This window comes from Centropristis striata, chromosome 8, assembly GCF_030273125.1.
Source record: "Centropristis striata isolate RG_2023a ecotype Rhode Island chromosome 8, C.striata_1.0, whole genome shotgun sequence".
NCBI lineage: Eukaryota > Metazoa > Chordata > Actinopteri > Perciformes > Serranidae > Centropristis > Centropristis striata.
The window spans coordinates 33314338-33333555 of NC_081524.1; the positions used below are offsets into that span (position 1 = coordinate 33314338).

At 38.0% G+C, this 19218-nt stretch overlaps 2 protein-coding genes across 2 annotated transcripts; both read right to left on the reverse strand.

The window, feature by feature from the left end:
• Window positions 1-206: 206 nt before the first annotated feature.
• On the reverse strand, window positions 207-4782 carry nsmce2 (NSE2 (MMS21) homolog, SMC5-SMC6 complex SUMO ligase). The gene is made up of 6 exons (XM_059339658.1): window positions 4368-4782; window positions 3110-3222; window positions 2667-2820; window positions 1141-1232; window positions 826-932; window positions 207-334 (listed from the first exon to the last, which is right to left on the reverse strand). Exons 1-6 carry the CDS (start codon window positions 4480-4482, stop codon window positions 223-225), a joined length of 693 nt encoding a protein of 230 aa, XP_059195641.1. The 5' UTR covers window positions 4483-4782; the 3' UTR covers window positions 207-222.
• A 70-nt stretch (window positions 4783-4852) lies between these two features.
• Window positions 4853-18650, reverse strand: washc5 (WASH complex subunit 5). Its single transcript, XM_059339657.1, has 28 exons — window positions 18372-18650; window positions 17830-17975; window positions 17501-17585; window positions 17288-17388; window positions 16072-16264; window positions 15773-15925; window positions 15469-15582; window positions 14977-15148; window positions 14591-14718; window positions 13087-13216; window positions 12603-12715; window positions 11796-11962; window positions 11337-11412; window positions 11106-11216; window positions 10564-10704; window positions 9722-9802; window positions 9417-9518; window positions 8426-8605; window positions 8136-8260; window positions 7889-8051; window positions 7646-7748; window positions 7484-7563; window positions 7140-7243; window positions 6624-6753; window positions 6395-6491; window positions 5899-6052; window positions 5627-5714; window positions 4853-5365 (listed from the first exon to the last, which is right to left on the reverse strand). The coding sequence occupies exons 1-28, from the start codon at window positions 18555-18557 to the stop codon at window positions 5309-5311; spliced, it is 3480 nt and encodes a 1159-aa protein (XP_059195640.1). The 5' UTR covers window positions 18558-18650; the 3' UTR covers window positions 4853-5308.
• Between the last annotated feature and the right edge of the window lie 568 nt (window positions 18651-19218).

The following is a 19218-nucleotide window of genomic DNA, read 5'->3' on the forward strand; positions in this document are numbered from 1 at the left end:
TACATTCAATGAGACTGGAGTACACAAAAACGCTCCAGCTCAAATACAAAAAAGTGGTCACTTCTTAAATCCAGCATTGTTTTCCTGAGGTACAAATCTCTGAATAAAATAAATGAACGGTATAAAAATAATAAATTTCTTAATATACAAATTATTACCATACTACAGGCTTTATGATGAACAATTCTTCCAATAAAAATGTAAAAAAAAAAAAAAAAAGTACTATGTCCGGTTGCTGTTTCTCTTTTGGCTCTGGATCTTTCTCCTCAGCATCTGGTCGAGAATCAGATCTGACTGTTTCACATCTGTATTCCCGCAGCCCACCACAGGACAGCTAGAAAACAGGAAAAAAATTTAAAACGTGTCTAAACACACAAATAGAATATGTAAATCCACACAAATGTGTGCAAGCATGAGTTAAAGAAATCCCTGCATTTATACTGACAGGTACTTCAGGGAGGATGAGGATAAAGTGTGGCCTACAACAGCGTTTCATCAGTCACACACCTAATCACAGTAAAGAAAGCCCTCCGAGTATTGCTGCTATATTTGTGCAAGTAAAATATGCACGCTGACCACAGTCAGGAATCAAGACAAAAGGCAGGTTTCTTTGACGACAACAACAGAGACCGGCTGTGGGATTTCATCAGTCCTCCTTTAGGAGCCAGCCGCCACATTAAATATTTCATTCCAACATCAAAGCAGTACAATAAAGAAAATGTGAATTAATGCAGACTGCATGTCCCACACCAGCACACAGAGTTGTTTACTTCTGCAAAACCTGACTCAACTTTCTAACAGTTCCTCCAAGGGAGAGTGTCTTACCGGCATTTCTTTTTCTGGCTGTGTCTTGTTTTGATCAGGCCCAGTATGGCTTCTTGATCATAGTGGTGGTTACACTTCTTATTCTTCATTGGGTTCACCATCTCCACCTTAAATACAGATTCACAGTGGTGTGTTATGTAATCAAAAACACAAACACAATATCACAATTTACCTGGTAAAACATCAACTTATGGTGGTTTTCTATGCTTTGCTGATACTGGATGCTATTGAAATAAGATGGAAATGTTTTGAAATAAGAAAAATTCTTCAATGGAAATATGTAGAATTCCACATCAGTATGCTGGAGTAGTCTACCTGCGTGAGTGGGCAGGTGAAGTTGACTTGGCTCTGTGTAACAGCTATGTCTTCATCAAGCTCCTCTGTGCCTGCCGCTGACTCTTGGTTGGCTGAAAAACACAACATAAAATACAGTGTGCTTCCAAAAGTCTAATCACCGTAATAAATGAAGAACTGGATCGAAGACAAGAGCGCAGGAGATCATCCAGCAGGCAGGTAAAGACATGGATTGGCTGAAAATGTATTTATAACATATGTCCAACTTGGGAGGGCGATAAATTACGAGCTAAATCTGCACGTTATTAATTGCAGAAAACTGTTCTAATTAAGTATTTGGTGTTCATCATATTTTACCAGCAGTCACACACTCTTACACACATCCACATACATTTACAGTATCATAAACAGCCTTAAGACATTACACCTACAGATGCACAGTTACCAACATGGACACACAGAAATCTCTCCCACTCACACAGATACACAGACATCTAATACACTCACCCACACATAAAGCAATCTCCCCTTTTTCAGCCCACATATGAAGTTCACGATGTCTACCATTGTTGTCCCAGTGCAGCTTCAACTATCAAATAGTCAAAGGTCAAATTCTGTGCTCAAGATATTAAAAATGAAACTCATGATGCCTCCTTAAAGGGGCATTTTACCCCCAAATCAACAATGTTTCTAATTATTTTACTTGTTTATTAATCTAGGAGTTTTTCCAATTGATTTATTTTCTCCCTTTTTTTTCTTTAAGCACCACAAGCCATGTGCCATTTAGCCCTATTGTATTTGGTAGGAGACAGAAATCTCTAAAGGCCATATCTCCAGCACTAGCATCTCACACAAAAAAGATCTACATTGATTGGAAAAGCATGACATATAAATGGAAATTTTGTATTTTTGTTTTGCAGTGAACTGTCCCTTTAAACTCTTCAAGGCAACGATGCAATGGCCCAGCCAATAGGGTTACTTATTCTAATTTTGTTTTTTAAGGGAGCAAAATTTAAGCTTTACAAAGTATCCCTCAATAGGAATTTGAGGTGATTTGGCATTTGGAAAGTGTTGACTGTATATGAAATTATCTCACATAATCACTTCAGTTCACATTGGTCACAGGTCAAAATGTGTTTACTCACACAATGCTACTTTTGGGACCGGGAAAGTAGAAAAATAACACTGGTGTAGCAGCAATTTCACATATAGTGTTGACAGAGAATCTAAAAATATGGCATTGTCTCAGTGTGGCCATGTTTTGAATAAGAGTTGTAATTAGGTCAACAATTAAAATGCAGAAACTAACAGCTAGAGGGTGACAGGCAAACATAACTATTAATCAGTTAATAAAGGGCACTGTGTGTTTAAAATCAAGCTAATTATCCTGAAAAGGACACATCCCAAGATTTCTCTCTCTCTCCTTGGCTGAGAAGCCATCCTGCAAGCACAGCTATTATTTAAGTATATTATAAGTCAGAAAAACATTGCATTGAGTGTAGCAGTGTAAAAATTCAGATTATTTCTACTATCTTCCCGAGCCTTACCTTGGTTGAAAGAGTTCTTGATGCTATCCTTGAAGGCCACTACTTTCTGGTGATCGTGCAGATCAGCGTCAGAGAGCCTGGCTATTCTCTCTGTGAAATGCTCCTTCACTTTGGCAGACAGGCTGAACATGGCCTCTGGCTGCTGTGAGCCAACCTACAGAAATGGAAGTAGGTTAGGCTATTTCGTTGACCTTTACAATTAGAGTCGACTACAATGTTTTTTCCCTGTGACAGTCAAAACAAAAACCTTGGCATTAAGACTTCAAACAAAAATCGGTACACTGTGTAGCAGGAGTCACCATTAGTGCCGACTTTCCACAAAACCAATCTATCTAACTTTTTGTACATCTATGCCCAGTACTGCATCTTGAAGCTGTTCATTTAGTATAAGGGGAAAGGATGTTTTCTACTTATGTGATTAGACGATGCCAAGGTGCGCTCACCTCTCCTGTGACTTGTTGCACAATGTCAACAAAGTGGTTAATCTCCCTGTCCAGCTTGGCACACTCCAGAATCATGATCTCCATCTCTTTAAGGCCAGGGTTCCCCTCTTCATCTGTAACATAACAGCACAAAGAGGGATTTAAGTATTTAGACCATTTGCTTGAGTAAAAGTACCACTTAACTCAAATACTCCCTTACATGCATAATTCTTGCATTCAAAATCAGACTTGGTAAAATTATCACCACCATATTTGTCATGGATATGTCAGACATAGACATTTGTTTACTGATAAATCTTTTAAGTAACTAGATCATATGGCTGCCACATAAATGTAACATTACTGGAGCAGTAGACCAATAATTATCTCTCCGAATAGCCTATATAGTGAAGTGTTACCAGCATACAATATAACTTAGTTCATGTAATGTCAACTTCCCTCAAAACACCATTAGTAATTATTATTATTATTATTATTATTAATAAGTGAAGAGAAGCGCCATTAGCAGGAATTCCGGTGTTGTGCCGTATTAAGCACCCCTGCCGTGAAAAGCACCCCCTCGTATATATATATATATATATATATATATATATATATATATACACACACACACACACTCACATAAACACATACTTAGGAGTTTATATTCAATGATAAGTAGACCAAGAAAAAAAACAACACACTGACACTTCAATATACATACATATATATATATATATATATATATATATACACACACTCACACAAACACATACTTAGGAGTTTATATTATATATATTTACAAATATTATGGAAGACAACACAGTAAGCAGGCTATTAATTAATGACATCAATAACCATTTACCCGATTTTTGTTATCTGTGACTGTGATTGTGGGAAAGTATGACTATTGTGGAATCCATGAGCGCATTTAAACACGAATCATTAACACAAAACTGGACGCTAAACAGAACGTGGCATGGAATGAGAATATCATTTTTGTCATTGTGTGTTCGTTGTCATTTGTAGTAAATTAAACATGAGCATTTAGTCCTTTTTGACATTTACTCGTGAATAAGAGATCTGTGTTATATTAAGAGATCTGAGGGGGTGCTTTTCACGGCAGGGGTGCTTAATACGGCACAACACCGGTAATATACCTGGTTATGTAGCGTTAAATTAGAGACGAAGATTAAAACGAAGAAATAATTAAAAAAAAACAACAACAAAGCAAAAGAGGGTACCAAGCATACTATGAGTGCTCGTCACGTTATCTTACTCTGAGTTTCCGCCAGGTCCATAGCCACATCTGTCACAATGTCCATCCCCGTCCCGATGTCTGCCTGACAGGACTTCAGGCTCGACAGTGTTCCGTGAACGACGCTAAGAGACATCACGATGAGTATTTGTTGTCCTCCAACACCACAACAACGACCAAGCTAAAGTAATGCTAACTAACGTGCAGTTCCGTTAGCCTAGCTTACTAACGTTAACGATACCTGCTTTTGAACCGGTTAGCTTAGCTAGCAAACGTTAACGACGAGCTACTAAGTGGATATACCGTAGCAGTGCTTTAATATTGTTTTATTAATGCTATTATGAGGATAATAACTACATTAGCTACATATAAATAAGCAAATCACCCGCGAAAATACAACTACTACTGGGGCTATGGCTAACGTCTGATTTCCGGGATTTTCTTTTCAAAGTAAAAGCCTTGTCCAAAACAAACAAAATCATACAAAATAAATCAACAAAAGCACATTATGAACAATTGTATTTATTTATGAATTTCATTTGAAAATGGCACAAAGTGACAATAAAAAGTTGGTTAGTTAAGTCATTGGCAATCTAAATTCTATATCTATATACAATCTATTGATAGTGCATTTAGCCATTAATGGTCAATGAAATGTGTAAGTAAACAATTCAATAGGATTTTTCCATGATGGATGTTATAGCATAAGTGTAAATAATAAAATGTATGATGGCTGAACTCCATGAGGCTGCTTTAGTTTGAGGGTCTTGGTCATGCATCATGCATGCTGCCTCACTTTCACACTGTCACCGCTTATTAAAACACTTGAATAGAACAGAGCCACCGTTAATATTATTAATAACACCTGCGCTTTTTCAAATATGACATGTCAAAATGCCTGCTGTTACACAAGCCTATGGCAACAAAGCATTATTTTCTGATGAAATGTTTCATCCAGATCTTCACAGTATTGTTCTGAACTCATCAAAAATGAAACTGGGCACATGGGCTTCGGCCACCTTTAGAATAAAGAGAAAGACACATTACTATCCCACAGTGCATAAAGTAAAAATGCAATACATAGTGCTTAAACATGTCCATGTTCTCATTCATGCTGCTGTATGATTAACTTCTTACAGCTGAAATGTTGCAGTTTACTGTATAACATTACAGTTGCTTAACAGATAAGGGTAGAATCATCAGATATCAAAGCTACCCCCAGTTAATAGTTCATTTTTACAACAGTACTTGCAGCGCTACTAAGGTTAAAGATATCCTACCTTCCGTGACAGTTTTGTGTACTTTACATAGTCTTCCAAGAACATCAGAGCTCCCACCACATCAGAAGGCATGTCAGGGATCTTCTGACTATGATGGGGTCAAATGGAAACTTAAATGTATGACTTAAAGTTCATCAAGCCATAACAGGATACTTTTCATTAAAACATTTGGATTAAGCAAACAAAACCAGTAACACGATCTTAACTTATAACTATATTTATGTTTAAATATACATTTTTCTGTTTCAAAGAAGGCAGATCTGTTTTGTTACCTTGTGCACTGCTCCATAATGGAGCGGATGAACTGACCAATGAGAGCCAAGAACTGTTGTGTGTATCTTGAATGGAACTGCTTGAGCAGGGTGAGCATGCCGAGCACAAGCGGAGGCCAGTCAACTGGATCTGTGGCTTTCCTGCAGGTCATTCCTGGGGGAAAAACAGCAGTCGTGTGGTCATATACATGTGGGTGCAGCATGCAGTAACCAATTATCACTATTGTACCAAGAATCTAGTGTGCTCACAATCCTTAAACCTCCCTGGTCCACGGAGTGACTTCCTACATTTCCCAGAAGGATGCTCTATGTTTTATAAGTGCAGTAAGTAGTCGACCTAATTAATTTATATTCAAACTGTGAAAGAGCCTATAATGGATGTTATTCCAATGTGCACACACTGGTTTGACCTGTTGCACTCATAATTGTACAAATTAATAGCTCATCAGCCACAGTGAAATAAAAGCTGTAACACAGTAAGCTGGATAAAACTTGCCTTGGTTTTTGTTGTACTGAAGTTTAGGCAGCTGTGCGATGATGAATAGAAAGTTGATGATGGGGAAGTAAGGTAGGCGCTTTGTGGTGATGTAGATCTGTGAGAAACATAAACAGAAGAAAAATGGTTTTGGTTTTGCAAGTTTTTCAGAGAGACTGCAGATGATAAACACTGGTTTGTGAAAATCAATTATTATCTGTCAAATACTGATCACATTGTGTCTTCAGACCTTGTTGAGTGGGTTTTGAATGCCGGCAGCCTCCAGGTAGGCAGTGATCTCATACAGAAGAGTGTTGTCCTCTTTAGGGTAGGGCAGGGATGGATCCTGGTAGTGAGCTTCAATGTCTGCCAGCAGGGACCTGGCAAGGGCACAATAAGAGTTGACATATGGTAGACGAATAAAAGAGGACTTTAGAATGAGAGCAATAATCCTTTATCAACGAGTACATGTGCTCAAGTTTTATGAGGAAGAGTCACATCACATAATTTCTTCTTAAATCAAACAGAAAGAGCACAAACATTTAAGTCATAACCATACTACTAGCACTTGGCAAACTAAAAGGCCATAAATATAACTAACATCTTGGAGCAACATACACCACATTTGAGTTCCTCATTATGATACTTAAACTAAGCAATACTTTGCCCTCAACACTACTGATAATAATTACATTATGACATTATATATAATGTATAATTACAGAGGTATTAGAGAGGTGCGCTAAAGTGGGAAGACTTGACTGACTTGTTGATGTTTTCCAGGGCAGCACCCAGGTGTTTGGAGTCAAACTTGCAGGAGTAGTTCAACTCATTAGCAATCTGCTGTCTGAGAATCTGCATCTGACCGACCTATAACAACAAACACATTTATTTAACATTATATTTACAGCATCATGTCTTTGACATTGGCAGATGGCTGATGAGATTGAGTGGCATGAAAATACAGGATAATGATGGTGGTGGTGACTAAAGATGCATTAAAGGACACAATCTAAACTCATATTTCATTTTCAAAGTATGCACACCCCCTGAACCACCATCAAGTATTATTTTCTATTCAGACCATTATAGCATATCATGGACCAGTACCTTCATGATAGCCTCCAGGTATGCACCCCAGATCTTCTGGGTTTTGGCCACAGCATTAGCGTACACTTTGCTGGCATTACCTGATGCACAAAAAAACATTGATTTTTCTCAAAGAATAAAAAGATCCTGTCAGGTTTTAATATTCCCTAAATGAAAACCTACCCACAATCCCCTGGACAGGGTTGACAGCACCCAGCATGGCTTTGAAAACATCCACCACAGCTTTGTCTTTCAGGATGCTCCTCTGAATCAATATCAGGAAGTTCTGAAGGGAGAAACAGGTTGTTATTGGTGCAAATATATTCAACTATGCATACTATGTGCATTGAAGATAGCATAACGGCCCTTATAGTTGTAGATTCAATATATGTGTCACGCCCTGAGACTTTTTTGTAAGCTAATTACCTGAAGTTCCTTGACAATCATGAAGCAGAGCAGGCGGTCGAGTCCATTGAGACCAAATGTCCCCAGGGTGTTCTGGATCTCAGAGAACAGCCTGTTGTTGGTAACCTCCTGGTGGCTCCTCAGGTCGTACCAGGTGTTCATCTGGTCGATGTAGCACGTTACCCTTTATAAATTGACAATGCTTGTCAGGGAGCTTATAAAGACTGCAAACTATTTGAGTTTTACTGTTATATTTTTAGATACTTACTTGGGATCAGTAATCCTGAGGATCTCTCTGCAGAGACGACCGATGAAAGTGGCAGACTCATCCACGGAGGGAAACTTTGGGATGGGGATGTGGGTGGACTGGTGCACACTCTGCCAGTCCTGGATCTGATTGAAAGGAGGAAAAGACCTGATCAATCAACTGCCATTACTATGACAAATACACAAACTATGAGACAATTTCTAATTGATCATTGAAGGACAATCAAAGTTCTGTATTGTCTGAGATGTAATCAGAAACCGTAAAATATCATGCTACTGCGTTGAGCCTACCTTAGCCCTGAGGAAGCTGTTGCACTCCTGTTCCACATTGTAGTTGATGATGCGGGACACCTCCTCCTGCCAGATTTTAAGGCCGTAAATGCTGACGTAGTCCTGGATATACTCAAACGACCTGTAGAACCCATCCATGGTGGCCGCCATGTCCTTTAACTTGGGCATCAGCTCACTAGGCTGAGAGAGTTAAAGATTCTTGTTTAGTCTCATCTTTTAATTATTCACAGATCCTCGACTCTCATAAGGCAAGAGGACATGGACATTTACATTACACTGATCCAATAAAAAAGGTGTTCTAAACTGCGTTCTGGGCAAAACCTGAACTTAGAAAATGGTCTGGAGAAATTTCTCCAGTTCTATCACTAATTCAGTGATTAGATTGGATCGTTTCTCTAGCACAAGTCTGCTCCACTACTGGGATAGTCTGCAGCTTCAAAATCATCAACATAAACTTAAAAACTAAAATATCTTTTCAGACAGACTTTTCATTTATTATTATTATTACTTTTTATAATTGTTACAATTAATGTGATAGGTTCTCCCTCCTTTTTTATCTTAGTTTTGTTAGTTAGCCTTTATTGAACAATTTTATTATTATTATTATCATCATTATTATAGCTTTTAAATCTTTATTGTCATAATCTATAATGTAATGTTGTTTGTTCTTTTTAATCTATTTTATCTAGTTCTTCAATTGACTTTTATTTCACTCTCTTTCACTTATATTACTGTTATAGCATTTTAATCTATTTCATTACGGCTTAATTACTTGAATGGTCTTATGTGCATTAGTCTCAAACTGTTACAATGGTTTGGTCTTTTCTGTTGTTTTTATCATCTACACTTGTTCTGTCTAATTGTCAGTCAACTGCACTAACCTATCTGAAAGGTGATGGATAAATAAAATTTGGTTGAAATACAAATATTGTACTGTAAAATATAAACAGGAATATTCAGCGATCGAGAGGCAGCAGATCTAAAGTCTGACCTTAGCCTTGGGGTTGAAGATCAATCCTCTATGAAGAGCGTAAGCTACCCTCTTCACCAGCTCCTTCCTGATGCCATCCTCCAGAAGTTGCTTAGGATCCACCTATAGCATCACAATGTTCCAGTTAAGAAAAATCCACTACAGTAATATATTGTTAAATGCACTGTTGCTGATGTGGACACACACAATGTTCCCACATGCATGTTGGAACAAAGGCAAATATGTTTTAATATTCTATCATCATATTAAAAGTTAAAGAAGTAAACTTTTTAACAATCATCAATGTGTTAAATCACATCATCTACCTTGATGATCCCAACTAGAGTGGTCTTCATCATCAGGATCCCCTCAGTGAAAATGGAGATGTCATGGGTGAGTTTAGCCACCTGGACTCACATGAAGAAGAAAGATGTTTAGGCACACATATGATAGAATCCAGTCAAAGTGTTACATAAACTAAAGACCAGGGCTGGAAAGAAGCACCAGGCTCAGCGAAATACTGGTGAAATATAGAGGTGCTGCTAGATTTGTTTCATTCACCAGTAAAAAAAAAAAGAATCTACGGTAACTTTATTTCCAAACAGGATAAAAACATGCAATTTGCATAAAGAGATAAATGCCAGCACGTGTTGTGCCTGAATTGCATAAATAGAAACGTGTCACACATTCGTTTAAGGTTTAAAATTGAAAATCTAGTAAGAAATTGAATTTATAATCATCATATAGTAGAATGTGTTGAGCCGATATTGAAATTGTAAAATGTTGTCAAATGTCTCAATATATATATGTATGTATATATATATATATATATATATATATATATATATATATATGTATATATATATATATATATAAATCAATATTGAGGCATTTGACAACATTTTACAATTTCAATATCGGCTCAACACATTCTAATTACTGCAAACCAAGTAAGTCTCGGAGCTTTCTTTTCTAATTTGTATTCACATTAAAAGCTGTGTGAGTTTGAAAAAAATGTTCAGAAATGCCAGCTAGACATCTAACCAGAACAACTTGAGGCTTTTCACTCAGATTTTGTTACAAATAAAGATTGTTTTCATTACTTCAATGACATTCGGAAAAACACTCCAGGAGCTTCATGCACATTATAGAGTAAACAGCTTTTTACTTCATAGCGAGCCCCGAGCTGGGAGTAGTCCTTCAGCTTGTCTTTATCGAGCCGCGTGGGCACCTCCATAATGTCATGGATCTGAAGCTTGATGATCTTTGCCAGAGAGGTAAACATGCTCTCTGGGATGATCTGCAGCACCTGAAAAAAAAAGAAGATCAAATACCCAAATCTAGTCTTACGAAATAAGATTAGTATTCAAAAACAGATGGCTCACGATGTTGTAGATGAAAAATCTTATGTATAGTTTGTAAGAGAAAATCCTCTAGCATTAAGTAGCATGGCATGCGGCTGATGAAACCAGAAGGTAAGAGCACCATAAGGTACACATCCACTAAGTAGCTTTTTCTGGGTGAATTTGCCAAACAGATGGTTGTACGAACATTAATCATGACTGCAGGTGTTGCTGCGGCTACTGAACAATCATTTACAGCATGCAGAGCTAATTTGTTAAAGTCACTCTCTGCTTAATAGCTTCCGATGCAGGGGGTACTTCTGCAATATCAGATCACAGGAGAAAACATGGCTTCAATATATTTTACCTTTCTGACATAAGCCACCAGCTCTCCAGAGTAGAACTGTGAAACACTCAGCAGGTCAGCGCTGTTGGCCTGGTTGATTCGCAGCAGTGGAAGGTCCAGTGCAGACGCCAGCTGGTTACACACACAGAAGAATTATTTAACATCCCAGGTAGAAAGTCTCCAAGTCAAGGCAAAGTTATGGGAGTAACTTATGATATTATTATTTTTGTCTTTGTGTGAGCATGTCCTCACCTTGAGAAATGTAGCTCTCAGTTTGGTGACCATGGACGGGTTGACTCTGATGCTCTCCTGCATAATTAATGTGAAGCTGTGGAATAAAACATAAGAGAGGGGAAAAAATGGTGATTTTTACTGCACAGACAAAAACTAAAGAACTAAACAAAACTGAGATAAATAAAAGTCAAAACAACTGCGGAACTGTGGTTTTTTTTGATGGTTTATTAAAAAAAGGTAAGCAGACTCTCACTGTTTTTGGCTGACAATGTGAAAGAAACATCTGTAACGCCTGTATCTCCATGCTGCATAGTGCTCTAACAAAAAATAATTGATAAATGAATTACAGTGAAAGAAAATGAGTTGCTAAAATGGCTTTTAAGGGGATAAGTTGCATGTTCAGAGGTAGGGCTGCATGTGGTAGTCATCCATACCTACCAGTATGTTTGTATGGCTTTAATCTTTATCTATAGCTACCTGTCAATTATCTGCCATGCGTAGGACAGGTCTCCAACTATCTGCATAGTAATGAGGACTTCTTCTTTGATATTGATGGTGCGGATCATTTGGTGCAGAAACTTCCTGGTGTCAGCCAGGAACTGACAGACCTGCAGGTTAGACTCCAACTGGTGGAACTCCTGAACCTGAAGACCAAACAAACAACACCACGATCACATATCTGTATCCCAGGATTGTAGGCACTCACTTGGCAATCTTTTTTTTCCTCCATGTTTAAAACCAAAAAAAGATTCTCTATTGGCACTCATTCAATTTCTGGCTCATGAGGATAATTTGTTGCTGGCTTAGAAGACTGTACCCATGGACTTACTAATTGTGTAAACAGTTATGAATGACTGCATAAATAAACATAACCCAGTGTTTGCACTTTTTGTGAAAATCATATTTGTTCCATTTCGTATTTTACAATAAGAAATGTGGCAGGAGAGACAAGAGAAAACGAGGGTTAGAAACCCGTCTCTTGAGCCAAAAAGACATTTCTATTATGTATTCTGTTGTGTCTCTTTTTATATGCATTTCACAGCGGTTTAATTTGTCTCTTTGTTCTGCTACCATTTGCATACATTGTTATCGGATTTGCTTATTAGCTATATGCATTAAGCAAAGGCAATCAAACTAACTTTAAGCTCTCGCATTTGATCTGCAAAATAGTGCAAAATAATACAAATAATGTTATCAGAAGGCGAAAGGCTTCAATGAAATTTCCTCAAATCAAATCTTGATCAGCACTGTCAGTTTAAAGTGAAATGTCTTTATCTTGCTCACCTCAACAAGAGCCTGTATGAGCTGAACTGTCTTCCTCCCGGCAGCCGTGGAGTCCTCATAGTTCAAAGACTCAATCTGCTTTGAGATTTCTCTGAACCAGGCCTGTAAGTTCTCTGTAATGTAGGTGCGTGGTACAAGTGGAAAAGAATGTTATCAAAGCAGTTTTCTCAAGTGGTGGTTAAGAAAAATGTGTCTCTCTACTAGAGCTAGAGTGGCAGCGACGCAAGTAAGTATGACTGATGTAAATTTAATCCGCCTCTCCCTGCATGTGTGTCCTTGATGCATTTTTTCCACTATGTTTCCCTGCCTCAACATTTTTCTCTGAACAGCTTAAACTCATTTAAGCATTTGTGTTCCAACACTGATATAATCCATGACATCCAAAGCATGAAACACTGCATGGCTGAGGTTCCTTTGCTCAGTACCATCTCTTTAATGTGTGTGTAATCCTTTCACCTTATCCATCCTAACAGTGTAACTTTACCGTTTTTCTCCACCCTTGTAAGAGGTTTGACGCCGGAGAAGACTTCGGCCAGCTCAGTCATTCTCTCTGATCCCTCCTTCTTAAAGCTCTCCCATTTGATCTGCTTCTCTGACAGCATCTGCTTGAACATCTGGAAGAGGGACAGCACAGACGCTGAGTGGATGTGGAAGGATTAGTCAGACGAGATGTGTAATGAGAACATTAAATTTGTGTCCTCTCCTAATGATAGGCTGGCTAGCCATATGCTGTGTATGCTAATAGACAACAGAGCGGACACACCTAATGAGAAACACAGTTGGCTGGATCACTTTAGAATTATTCTGGCATTAATTTCACACTTTCACTCTAGTTAAAGAAATGAGAGAGCTCAGTGTGTTTGACAGCAGCTTAAGAACCCCTGAGTCCAACTTCCATTTGTGTTAACATCTCCCTTAATATTAATGATCATTAGCCTCTTACCACTCACCCCACCTTTCTAGAGGGCTGGGGGACAGAGGATGTTCATGGTATTTCAAAAGTCAACACAAAGCCACAAAGAAGTGTGTAAAGTCATAAATCAGAAATAACAATTAATTTAAAAATTATTAATTAAATAATATAAATGGTGAATGTGTATAAGGGTTTAGGACATCATGATGGTAGTAAATGAAGGTCATTCCAATGCTCACCCATGTCTCATGAGTTGTTCCAGCATTTTTGGGTTGACATTTGTTACACATATTTGGTGTGAAATTTAACTATTTTTCGACCGCTCCAGAACGGATAAAAATTGTCAAAAATCCCACATTAAGACGAGAACTTGAGAAACCACACAAAAATGCATGCTGATTACTATTGATTGATAATTGTCAGTATACATTGGAAAGACATACATCCTCTGAATGCCCTAGCATCTGGTTTGTGGTTGTAAATCTTTATGAGGTTTTGATTATCCTAGGGAACACAGCAGGTCACCTTATACAGGTGAGTCCAGTTTTTGAACAATGCTGTCAGTGCAATGAAATGTCCAATATGGGGACTAACGTCACCACAGATTAATAAAAAGTGGTCTCATTGAATCGAAACCAGTCTCAGTTTTTCAGTTGTACCCAGATTTATGTAATTCCAAGACATGTGCAGAAATATTCTAATAAAATAGGCAAAAATAACAAATTTGTACTACATGACAAAAACTATATGGTTTTTCCATAGCTCCAAACTGCATGTGATCAGCATAAATGTGTGTAAAGGCAAGAGTTGTTGGCTCCCATAGAACCCATTTTCATTCAGACGTGTTAAGAGGCCAAGGGACCCCTACAAATTTTTTTTTCTCCACAAATTTTAGCCCAACTTGTGTTATTGTGTTACAGTGTTATTAAGCCTTCTTCCTGACAACTTGGTGTTGGTGACAATGGATGCCTTAGAATTTCTTGTGCTACGAGTATCTACTACACTAAGCATTACTCAAGCTTTCGTTTTACTATGTTGTAATTCATATCATGTAGTATTTAAAACAACTGTTCACCTCTTTGAGTGTGAATTCGAACTGAGCAGTGTCCAGCAGCAGCTGGAACAGGATCTTGGGGTTGTACTTGGAGTCGTTGAGAACTTGGTCTTTGATCTGACGCAGTCGCTTGTTGTTTGGATCATAGGCTGTAAGAAAATTAGAAACCAATTTCAGTAAACTGTAAATTAACATCATATTTCAAAAGGTAAGGTCAAATTTAGAATTCTGGAGCAATGTGCTACATGGACAAATTAAATGAAATTCAGGCTGTTCAAAGAAAATAAAACATCAATTACTTACTGTTCCTTTACTTTGTCAATTTACAAAATACTCTGAGGTAAATTACAATATCACAAGAGACATTGCATACTCTTCTCCAAGATAGATTATGGAGAAATTCTCACCTGACTCTGCAGAGTGCAGCATCAGCCAGCGGATAGCAACATTGCAGTCCCTCAGACAGTTGAGTAGTTTGGGAATGTTGTCCAGGATGATCTCCTCCCGGAGGAAACCTTCTTTCAGCAGCTGCTGCACCTGAGGCCTCAGGGTCTCCATGCTGGCTGCATATCTAGAGGCCTAAACACACAGTGGTGGTGGTGGTGTTGGTTGGAACATATGATTAAAAGCATCTAAGCATCTAGTAAATAAATCATTCATTCACTCCCACAAGTGCTTATTTTGGAATACATGGCAATGTCTGCAGCAGTCCTGCTATGATAAGACAAGTTCAAACATGTGTTTCTTAAGTTGCTGATTCGATAAATAGTCTTGTGTTTCAATTTGGATTCTGCACAGTCACATTGGATGATTGCCAAGCCTGTATCAGTGGCCTGCACACAAAATGCTGCCACACTGAAAGACTGTGTGACACTGAAGCCAATCAAATGTTTTAATACCTGCTCCTTGATGTTAGCAGAGTCGAGGGTGTAGTTAAGAGCAATCTTGGCAGCTTTATATGGTTCCCAGGCCTCCACCAGGTTTACTGTGATCCCCATGTAAATACTGATAACCTGCAGAAAGACAACATGCACACTTCAGTACGACAGTCATAATCAAAAACGGAAAACTTAGTGAATGCCACTGTGATTTCATTAAGTTGTTTAAATTCAGCTTCAATCCAGCAGCATGACATCAATGGTGCAAATTAAGCCAAAAGAATGTCATCCAGTGAATAATCATATGAATTAACAAATGTCTTACCCAGTTGTCAGGAAAGTACTTGTCCACGATCTCCCTCATCTTGGCCTGCTGGGTGTGCAGTATAGAGGGGCTGAAGTACAGGCAGACATACAGCATGGCTGCCTGGTTAGCCAGTGCTGTGCTACGATGCTCTGGTAGAGGGTACGCAGACACCTGATGGACAGGAAGAGAAATATGATTTGAGATCAAGCCGAGGATATTTGGCACATTCTATTCCCACTAACGTTGACAGAAGGGACAGAATTTGTCATTTAGGTCGGTGGAGAGTTCAAAGTGTTGTTCAAACAAATGTTTCTCACTTGGTTGTATATGTCGTCCGAGCGCAGCCTCCCAATGACCATGCTAATAAAAGTGGTGGTGATGGGAACTCTCTGGAAGTAGCTCTCTGGGTAGTTGGCCGGCCGTTTGGCTCCAGGCTGACTGGAGTAGCCTGTGCTGCGCAGGAGTTTGCAAATGTCATCCAGGTTGGAGTCGGCTGATGAACGGGCAGCACTGAAGAAAATGTCAAACAATAAAAATACAGGAAATCATTTGAAGACTGAGGCAAGTGGAGATAAAACTTGCACGTTGTATCTCTGGTAAACAACATTTTCACTGCTGTCATAAAACAGTGTGTAAAGGGAGGAACACACCTGTATTAAGAGAGCAGTCTAGCAGCAATCTATCGTGCATTTATGTTGTGAAAGTGACAAGTTATATTCATGAAAGAAGTTGGATTTAATAAAAATAAAATTACAAAAAAGACTAACAATCAAATTCAATCAATCACGTTAAAAATTGTTCAACTTTTTTTTTAGTGAGATGATGTCATTGATGACATTTAAAGCTTCATTCAAACTCTCAATGGAAGCATCAAATGTAAAAAAAAAAAATACATTCTCGACAGCCCGATTATATTTACCACCTATGCTTATGCTGTGTATATCTGTGCATATTTTAAATATATTTATTTATTGATGTTCATATTACTAAATGCAACAATTTATTTAACCTGTTTAACATGTTAAAATATATTCTCTCCAATGTGCGATATCTGTAAAAGTTCTTTCAGGAAAACAAACACAAAAAATATATATTAATAATAAATGCCAAATAGCAGAAATGTATGTATATAATGTGTATGGATTGTATGTATATGTCTTATCTTTTATATTCTCATTCTGTCTTCTATATCTATGTGTCTGTATCTTGAGCTGCTGTGACAACTAAATTTCCTCACTGCAGGATAAATGAAGTCATATCTTATCTTGTTTTACCACTTTTATCATCAAATTCAAATTTCAAGCATATTTACATAAGTGGGCGATGTTGCAACTGAGAGGCAGAAAGAGAGAGATGAACAGAGATCAGGTACACCAACTATAATCTTTACTCAGTCGATTTAAGCGAATGCACGTACAGTATCAGAGTCAAGTAAAATGACTCAACTGGCTAAGTGAATAGAGCATGTGAATTGTGCATGTGAGTCAGTGAAATATTGTTGTGAATATGTGTGTGTGTGAGTCACAGGCATACCTGTATCTATAGTAAGAGACAAGCATCCGCTCTCTGACCTCCCCTTCGATCTTTTGGTCAATAACCAGTAACATGACTCCATAAAGATAGAGAGCCTCACACTGGATGGAAAAGAAAACACAGACAATTTATTGAACTCATCACAAACATGTAATGTTAGTTTGTCCCTTAAATGCTACAAAATGAAAATAGATTAGGATTTGTGTTTCTTACTAAAAGCTGTTTTCCATCCTCATTTAGAAGCACCGTCTCCAGGGTCTGCTGAATATAAACACCCTCATGTAGGTCATCCAGATATCTAGAGAGGATAAAATCATATAAGGACATATTTTAATATAGTCTTCAGCATGTGATGTAAGGAGGACAAAAACAGGGAGGTAGTGTCAATCAAGGTCAAAGACTGTTTTTTTGTTGTTTATTTCAAAAGGGCAGCTAACAACATGTTTTTCCGTATTCTGAAGAACTTTTGAGACTGAGAAAAGTAAAAAAACAACAACAACAACAACAACAAACAAACCCTAAATAACCCAGTCATGTCTCACCTGTTAAGATCCACTATATATTTGTGGACACTCTCAAAAGCCAGATAAAACCTTGATAGAATCTCAATGTTGTTCTCTCTGAACTCTTCATCCAGGTCTTGAAGCTCAGGTTTTGCTTCCAGCTTTCCCTCGTAATACTCCGGACCCTGGTGAAGAAACAACATACTCAACTCATACTCATTGCTGTACGAAAAGGTACACACAGCTCCTAACAAAGAGGGCATGTTTGAACAACTGTTCCAATAAGAACACAATTCTTTTTCATAAACCATGCACCGAGTTAAAATGTTTTTGTCCTGACCTTGAGAAAAAAACATACAGCAGGCCTAAAAAGCAGGGATTGCTATGTAGTAATTACAATTGAAACTAAATAACCCCAACCTTCTTTACTTCCAATTCAACAAATAATGGTTTACAAGGTGACTAAATCACAATGAGCATGCGTCACATGTCTAGTTTCCTCAAGTCTTCAAAATTTAAATCATTAGTTTATAGTTTCAAACTCCCATGCTGAGACTATAACTGACTGATCAAATCCATACCTTAAAGTAACTGAAGTCACAAATAATGTCTCCATATTTCTGCTGGTCGCTCTTGTCCTTGAGTCTGAAAACTGGAGGGATGAAGTCGGAGAGGCGCAAGAGCTCTGCAATGATAGCATTTCCTCTAGAAACTATCCTGAGGATGGCCTGGCCACACAGGTTGTTCTCCGCCAGGAAGTCCACCATGGTGGCAGGAGGAAGAGGAGCAGGAGGAGGATGCACCTAACAGCCACACCTTGACCTTATGTTTTAGCAGCAGACTGCTTGTGCTTGAATACTCCAGCTGAAAAAAAAAACAGAAAGTTTGGGATCAACAGGTAGCTCAATTCAATACTTTTTTTCAGTTTTATTTTTCTCGATCAGACGGACTATCTTCATCCACCCTTACTTGTTTACTTGAGCAAGATAATGACAGCCCAATATCATCCTGACTGGTCCTAGTTCTGACTCCTCCTGAGAGGCAAAATCCTCCTGACAGTGCTTTAGGTATTATCTTATTACATTATAATTACCTTTACATAGCAAATGCATAGTACTATCGGAGCACTTTGCAGAGAATGGAGGTTTTCTCACTGGAAAAACAATGCGACAAGCTTTTTCATTACTTTAATACATTAACCTTACATGTATTTTAACTCATTTTAACGTTAGCCCTATAATGTATGTATTAATATCATTTTAACACCCCTAAGTTTCATAACTGCGATGTTTCTTGAAGACACGTGACGCATTGAAAACACACGTTTAGCTTTTAACAGTTGTTCGGTTAAATGGAAGAAGAGTGTTGTTGTTATTAAATGGTTATGCTAACGTTAGCATTCAGCATGCTAGCTACTTTTATTAGCCT

Excerpts from the sequence above, each read along its gene's own strand:
- nsmce2 (XM_059339658.1), bottom strand. The coding sequence starts at position 4,482 with ATGTCTCTTAGCGTCGTTCACGGAACACTGTCGAGCCTGAAGTCCTGT. Across the intron at positions 3,223-4,367 it reads GGACCTGGCGGAAACTCAGA|ATGAAGAGGGGAACCCTGGC; the intron begins GTAAGATAACGT and ends GTTATGTTACAG. Across the intron at positions 933-1,140 it reads TCACCTGCCCACTCACGCAG|GTGGAGATGGTGAACCCAAT; the intron begins GTAGACTACTCC and ends TCTGTATTTAAG.
- washc5 (XM_059339657.1), bottom strand. The coding sequence starts at position 18,557 with ATGGTGGACTTCCTGGCGGAGAACAACCTGTGTGGCCAGGCCATCCTC. Across the intron at positions 17,976-18,371 it reads GTGACTTCAGTTACTTTAAG|GGTCCGGAGTATTACGAGGG; the intron begins GTATGGATTTGA and ends TTTCTTCACCAG. Across the intron at positions 11,217-11,336 it reads TGAGAGCTACATTTCTCAAG|CTGGCGTCTGCACTGGACCT; the intron begins GTGAGGACATGC and ends GTGTGTAACCAG.